Source organism: Lepidochelys kempii, chromosome 13, assembly GCF_965140265.1.
Source record: "Lepidochelys kempii isolate rLepKem1 chromosome 13, rLepKem1.hap2, whole genome shotgun sequence".
In the NCBI taxonomy this organism is placed as follows: domain Eukaryota; kingdom Metazoa; phylum Chordata; order Testudines; family Cheloniidae; genus Lepidochelys; species Lepidochelys kempii.
In genome coordinates, this window is record NC_133268.1 from 35,826,571 (window position 1) to 35,834,426 (window position 7,856).

Consider the following 7,856-nt stretch of genomic DNA (forward strand, 5'->3'; position numbering starts at 1 on the left):
TCATGTTTAATGTGCTCCTAATTGCCAAAGTGAGCTGAGCGGCCTCCATGCTTGCCTTGGTATGGCGTCCGAAAAAAAAAAGTCACTTCTAATGTAGTCCCTGCACCCATGTGTGGCCAGGAGCACCTTGGACATGACGATGATGGCTACCAGTCCTATTTTACCATCTGCTGCCACAAGGCAAGGGGTTGCTGCTGCTGTGTAGCAATGCAGTACCTCATCTGCCAGCACCCAGGAGACATGTGGTGACGGTTACCTGAGCGGGCTCCATGCTTGCCGTGGTATGGCGTCTGCACAGGTAACTCAAGAAAAAAAGCGCGAAACGATTGTCTGCTGCTGCTTTCACGGAGGGAGGGAGGGAACGGGGGCCTGACAATATGTACCAAGAACCACCCGCGACAATATTTTAGCCCCATCAGGCATTGGGATCTCAACCCAGAATTCCAATGGGCAGCGGAGACTGCGGGAACTGTGGGATAGCTACCCACAGTGCAACACTCCGGAAGTCAATGCTTGCCTCGGTACTGTGGAAGCACTCCGCCGAGTTAATGCACTTAATGCACTTAGAGCATTTTCTGTGGGGACACACACACTGAAATATATAAAACCGATTTCTAAAAAAACTGACTTCTATAAATTCAACCTAATTTCGTAGTGTAGACATACCCTAAGTGGGTGAAGGAATAAGCCCCCTAACAGGGTGCCACTCCTCCTCCCTGCTCCACGTGTACAGCTGCTGCTGTTCCTGTCCCCCAACCCCCTCCCCCATGTAGGTTCGTCCCTGCAGTTGCCCCTGGCCACTCCAGACTGGGAGCTTCCTCCTGTCTGCTCTGCAGGAGGGTGGGGGTGTGGGCTGATGGTGGGGTGTCCTCCTCCCCCCCCGACACACATGTACCTGATTTCCACTGAGCTGGGGTGACAGGACACGGGGGATCTGTGTGTGCTGCTGCCTTCTGGGTCTGGAGCTGCTGGCAGCTCCTTGTCTGAACAAGCCTAGTTCAGGCTCTTGATCCTAAGTGCTTTCTTAAAGAGACAGCGCACTCACTCATTCAGGCACACACACTCTCCCCTCAACACATACACTCTCCTTCACACACTCCCCTCAACACACACAAACACACACACACACACTCCTTCACACAGTCCCCCCAACACACACAGCAGGGCTCACTGCATCCAGGTCACTTCCCCACCTGGGCTGTTGTTGGGGCTGACCATAAGTTACCTTGGTCTGTTATTACAGAATGGCCTGGGTAGAGCTAGTCGTGAACTAGCTTTGACCAGCCGGGATGGCTTGCATCCACTCTGACTGGATAAACAAGTGAAGACATAAGCGGGGTCCAAGAGTGTTAAGTGTGGGAATAGAAAGCAATAGTGTTTCCTGCCAGAGCCTGCTTGTGAATGTATATGCCCCCTGAGAAAGAGATGATGATAAAAATGGCTATGAGAATTGCTTTAGACTAACAGTCTCACTGTGGACCTTGGCCTTCTGGGTGCCCAGGAACTTCCCACGCTGGAGCAGCGTCTGCTATGAACCCTCAGGGACAAGGTTGGGACTATACATAGCAGAATGGGTGTAAGCATTGATTCTTGCTTGCTTGCCTGCTTGATTGCTGGGAAGCACGTATTTAGTAACACGTGAAGGCTGGGAAGCTTATTATACTTTGGCATAAATATAAAGGGAAGGGTAACCACCTTTCTGTGTACAGTGCTATAAAATCCCTCCTGGCCAGAAGCAAAGTCCTTTTACCTGTAAAAGTTTAAGAAGCTAAGGTAACCTCACTGGCACCTGACCCAAAATGACAAATGAGGGGACAAGATACTTTCAAATGGGGAGTGGGGGAAAATGGGGAGTGGGCTTTTGTCTGTCTGTGTGATACCTTTGCCGAGAACAGACCAAGGATGCAAGCCCTCCAACTCCTGTAAAGTTAGTAAGTAATCTAGCTAGAAAATACATTAGGTTTTCTTTGTTTTGGCTTGTGAAATTCGCTGTGTTGGAGGAAATGTGTATTCCTCTTTTTGTAACTTAAGGTTTTGCCTGGAGGATTCTCTATGTTTTTGAATCTGACTGCCTGTAAGATTATCTTCCATTCTGATCTTACAGAGTTGTTCTCTTATCTTTTTTTTGTTCTTCTAATAAAGTTCTGATTTTTAAGAATCTGATTGGGTTTTTTGGGTCTTAAAAATCCAAGGCTGGTCTATGCTCATCTTGTTTATTCTAAAGCCTCCCCATGAAAGGGGGTGTAAGGGCTTGGGGAGATATTTTTGGGAAATAGGAACTCCAGGTGGTCCTTTCCTTGATTGTTTGTTAAGTCACTTGGTGGTGGCAGCATTTTACCTAATCCAAGGGCAGAGACTTTGTGCCTTGGGAAATTTTTAACCTAAGCTGGTAGAAATAAGCTTAGGAGGTCTTTCACACAGGTCCCCACATCTGTACCCTAGAGTTCAGAGTGGGGAAGGGACCCTGACACAGTGGCAGAGTGGTGGGATCATTTTGAACCAAAGATCATTTTAAACCAAAAGCACAACAGGATTTTAAAAGTTTTTTAACAGGTGATTACAGCTGCAGGTTCTGTCTTTGCCCGAGGACAGAGCAGCTCCATAACAAAAGGATTTCTCTGTGAGTTGGGAACAGCTCTGCAGGCAAAGGTATCAAAGGCAAAGGTATCAGGTTACAGCACAGTGAAATGGGAATTCACAAGCAAGTTTTTTTTTTCTTTCTAACTCTTGGGTGTAGCTAGGTTAAACACAGAGAGGCTAGGATGACAGAAAGCAATGTCCAACCGAAACTGGAATTAGCCAGATTTGAAGCTGAGGAAAGACAGAAGGAACATGAAAGATGGGTAGAACTCAGACAGATGGAAATTGATGCACAAGTGGCCAAAGAAAAAGCTGCTAGGGAGGCAGAAAAAGCCAAGGTGGAGGCAGAAGAAGCTGCCCACAAGAGAGCCATGGAAGCAAAAGAAAAAGAAATGGAGGAGAGGGAAAAAGAGAGGAAGCATGCACTGGAGATAGACAAGGCAAGGGCTCAGCAAAATATACCAAATAATCCTAACAATCCTTCCCCAACAATCCACAAATGGGAGCAACTATGTCCACAGTATGATGAACCCAGTGATATTGCTGAATATTTGCTCACCTTTGAGAAACTGTGCACACTCCATAAAATTCCTTATGCTCACAAGATGACCGCATTGGTTGCAAAATAGACTTGAAGAGCTCGGGACATATTCAACAAAATACCTACTGAGGATGCCTCTGACAATGGATATTCTAGGTCCTTTTCCTAAAAAGACACCCAGAGGAAAGCAGTGCATACTGACTTTCATGGATTTTGCCACCCGATGGCTGGAAGCAGTAGCTCTAAGCAACACCAGGGCTAAAAGTGTGTGCCAGGCATTAACAGACATTTTTGCCAGGGTAGGTTGGCCCTCCGACATCCTTACAGATGCAGGAACTAATTTCCTGGCAAGAACCATGGAAAGCCTTTGGGAAGCTCATGGGGTGAATCACTTGGTTGCCATCTTTTACCATCATCAAACAAATGGCCTGGTGGAGAAGTTTAATGGAACTTTGGGGGCATGATACGTAAATTCGTAAATGAGCACTCCAATGATTGGGACCTAGTGTTGCAGCAGTTGCTCTTTGCCTACAGAGCTGTACCACATCCTAGTTTAGGGTTTTCACCCTTTGAACTTGTATATGTTTGCGAGGTTAAGGGGCCATTACAGTTGGTGAAGCAGCAATGGGAGGGATTTACACCTTCTCCAGGAACTAACCTTCTGGACTTCGTAACCAACCTACAAAACACCCTCAGAACCTCTTTAGCCCTTGCTAAAGAAAACCTAAAGGATGCTCAAAAAGAGCAAAAAGCCTGGTATGATAAACATGCCAGAGAGCATTCCTTCCAAGTAGGAAACCAGGTCATGGTCTTGAAGGCGCTCCAGGCCCATAAAATGGAAGCATCATGGGAAGGGCATTCACGGTCCAAGAGCGCCTGGGAGCTGTTAATTATCTCATAGCATTCCCCACCTCAAACAAGAAAGCCTAAAGTGTACCATATTAATTCTCTAAAGCCCTTTTATTCCAGAGAATTAAAGGTTTGTCAGTTTACAGCCCAGGGAGGAAATGACACTGAGTGGCCTGAAGGTGTCTTCTACGAAGGGAAAAGTGCTGGTGGTGTGGAAGAGGTGAACCTCTCCATGACCGTTGGGCATATGCAGCAACAGCAGATCAAAGAGCTGTGCACTAGCTACGCACCGACATTCTCAGCCACCCCAGGACTGACTGAACGGGCATACCACTCCATTGACACAGGTAATGCTCACCCAATTAGAGCCCAACCTTACTGGGTGTCTCCCCAAGCTAAAACTGCTATAGAACGGGAGATCCAGGACATGCTACAGATGTGTGTAATCTGCCCCTCTGGCAGTTTGAAATAAGGGCAGCAGTTAGGATTTTATTTTCCCTTTCAAAAATGAGTGCTGCAAAAAAAGAAAAAAAGAAAGAAAAAAAAGTGGACAGTGAGAGTCGGGTTTTCAACAAAGAACGGAATGCAAAATACTTTTTCACAAACATGAAGGCTGTATGCCTCATTTGTCAGGAAAGCATTGTGGTTTTCAAGGAATACAATTTGAATCACCATTTTTCAACAAAACATGCTAATTATGACAGCTAACAACTGAGGAAAGGGAAAGAAAAGCTGAGAAACTCACCACAAACTTAAAAACTCAGCAAAATATTTATGTGCGACAAGCTGCAGTTCAGGAAGCCCTACAAAGGCAAGTTACATTCTGGCGTTTAAAATCACTAAACAAAATAAGCCTTTTGCTGAAGGGGAGTTTTTGAAAGAATGCATGGTTGATGTTTCTGGCATGCTGTGCCCAGAATACCTAAGCAAATTTGAGACCATTAATTTGTCATGAAGAACTGTTACTTGCCATGTAGAAGTGATTAATGAACATTTGGCTTTTGAGTTGAACAAGAAAGCACAGGGCTTTACATGGTTTTCATTAGCTCTCAATGACAGCACTGACATTAAGGACACAACACAGTTATAACATCGCTACCACTCTGAAACCTAGCACAGTTACTGATTTTTGTCAGAGGAATTGATGACAAATTTGAAATCACAGAGGAATTTTTATCAGTGGAATCAATGAAAGTCACAACTAAGGGATCGAACTTATACGAGAGGGTGTCTGGGTACCTTGAACATCTGAAGCTTCCCTGGAGTAAACTGGCAAATGTAACCACAAATGGATCACCAAATTTAACTGGGAAAAAAGTAGGACTTTTAAAAAGAATTCAGAACAAAGTAAAAGAAGACGACCCTGATAAAGAAGTGATTTTTCTGCATTGTATTATATATCAGGAGGCCCTCTGCAAAAATATCCTGGACATTGATCATGTTGTTCACACAGTAGTGAAAATAGTGAACTACATAAGAGCGAGGGGACTTAATCATCTGCAGTTCATTTCCCTTCTTGAAGACACTGATGCCGAACGCCAGGACTTACTTTATCATACAAACGTTCGCTGGCTCAGCCTAGGAAAGGTATTGCAGCGAGTGTGGGAGCTCACAGATGAAATTTTCACTTTTCTGGAGATGCAGGGGAAACAAAATGATTTCCATGAATTAAAGAATTCAAACTGGGTGTGCGACCTCACTTTTGGTGTGGATATCTTGGCACATTTAAATGAACTTAATGTAAACCTGCAAGGAAACAAAGTGTTTGTACACAAATTATATTCTCGTGTGACAGCTTTCAAAGCCAAGTTGGTCTTGTTTTCAAAACAAATTAAGGGCAAAGTGTTCACTCACTTTCCAACACTGAAATACTCGGAAGTGTCACCAGAACAGAGAGAAAAGTACAGCAAAATGTTTGAGTGACTTGCACATAGAATTTTCTAATTGATTCGCTGACTTTGAGAAGATCAAGAAGACACTGGAGCTTGTGTCATGCCCACTGTCCTTTGACGACAAGAAAGCCCCACAAGAATTACAACTGGAGCTCATTGATCTCCAGTGCAATTCTACCATAAAGGAAAAGTACAATTCAGAAAAACTGGATGAGTTTTATGCCTCCTTGAGAGAAACAAAGTTCCGAAATATCCTCAAGGTGGCACAGAAAGTCTTTGTTTTGTCCAGGTCTACCTGTGTGCACGAACAAACATTTTCCCTGCTGAATTACAACAAATCTCGCTACAGATCACAGTTAACTGACCAGCATCTCAGCTCGGTATTGTGGATTTCCACAACGAGAATGACACCGGACTTTGATGCCATTGTAAAAAAGGGTGACCAGCTGCATTGTTCACATTAATCAGAGAGAGCATGGAAAGGGGTTAAGTTTGGTTTAATTATTGTAATACGTTGTTATGATGGTATATATATAGTAAGTAAGGTTTTATGTTTATTTCCACTAAAATGTATCTTTATTAAATAGAGTTTATTTGAATATCTCTGAATTGTTAATTTTGTGAGCATTCATGACCCGCCACACAATTTCCATACCCAGATGAGGCCCTCAGGCCAAAAGGTTTGCCCACCCCTGCCCTAAAGAGATCATATGTTTAGAGCAGGTAACTGAGCATCAGGGTCAATTTCTCTCTCTGGAATAGGAATGAGGAATAGGTCTAGTGGTTAGATTGGGAGGCAGGAGGGGGATCAAGACTCTTGGAATCAATTCCTGACTCAGAGAGAGAAGTGGGATCTAGTGATTAGTGCAAGGAATAAAAGGGAATCAGGACTCCTGGATTCTTCTCCCAGATCTGTAAGGAGAGTTGGTTCTGGGTTTTTGGCATTAACTGTGGAAGAAAAGTGTGATCCACAGTTTAGCCACACCCTGACATAACAGAGTGATGTAGATGTTGCCACAGGTAACTGTTTCCTTGCTGATTACAGTCAGTCAGGAGGTTGTGATGGAAAGACATTTCCACAGAAAATGCAGTGTCTGAAAAAGGGGGGGAATTTGATTTTGTCAGAAAATTTTGATTTTTCATCCAAGAAATGGAAATCGTCCATGGACCCAGACTACTGGTCAGGTGGGCAGCCAGGGATCCAGGAAACCTGGCCCTAGGCCTCCACTTTCCCCTCAGGCTGGCTCCCTGGGAACACTGGCATCCCAGCTATCTGACTGGCAGACTGCCAGGGAGAATGTGCTCCCCAGGATCCCAAGGTCCCCAGGCTTTGCAGGTCCCAGTGCGCCTCATTCCCTGGCTGGTATGCTTACCAGTCTCCTCAGCTCCCTAACAGCCCAACTGGATGGCTCCCTGATTCCCAGGTGCAATGCACTCAGGAATTCCATATCTCTGGGCCCCTAGGCAGCGCCAACTCTCAGGGGTCCCCATTCCCTGGCTGGCTGGCTGGGACGTCAGCTCCCTGGAATGCCCAGCTCCATGGACTCATCTTAGGACTCACTCTGCCTGTTTGACCAGCCATCCAGCCTCCCAGTGTCCCTGGGGCCTTCTCCACCTGTGGGCTGCTGGGAAGTCAGGGCTCTGAAACGTCTCACTCCCAGGACTGCCTGGCTCCCAGAGCTCCTCACTCTCCAGCTTGTGGACTTCAACAGCTCCCACTGTCTCCGAGAGCCCCTTTTCTCAGCACTAGCCACCCCCTGGCGCACAGAGTTCCCATGCCCCTAAGCTCCTAAAGGCTGCCCAAAACCCCAGCTGTCCTCACAGGCCCCACAGTATGCCAACATTTTTATGGCTGACTTAGAACAACGCTTCCTCACCTCTCGTCCCCTAATGCCCCTACTCTACTTGCGCTACATTGATGACATCTTCATCATCTGGACCCATGCAAAAGAAGCCCTTGAGGAATTCCACCATGATTTCAACAATTTCCATCC

General features: G+C 45.6%; 1 protein-coding gene across 1 annotated transcript; it reads left to right on the plus strand.

Annotated features, from left to right (window-relative positions):
• The first annotated feature begins 5,158 nt into the window (after positions 1–5,158).
• LOC140896734 (general transcription factor II-I repeat domain-containing protein 2A-like) lies at positions 5,159–5,893 on the plus strand. The gene has a single exon (XM_073308782.1). The coding sequence runs from the start codon at positions 5,159–5,161 to the stop codon at positions 5,891–5,893; it is 735 nt and encodes a 244-aa protein (XP_073164883.1).
• Positions 5,894–7,856: the final 1,963 nt, after the last annotated feature.

Excerpts from the sequence above, each read along its gene's own strand:
- LOC140896734 (XM_073308782.1), top strand. The coding sequence starts at position 5,159 with ATGAAAGTCACAACTAAGGGATCGAACTTATACGAGAGGGTGTCTGGG.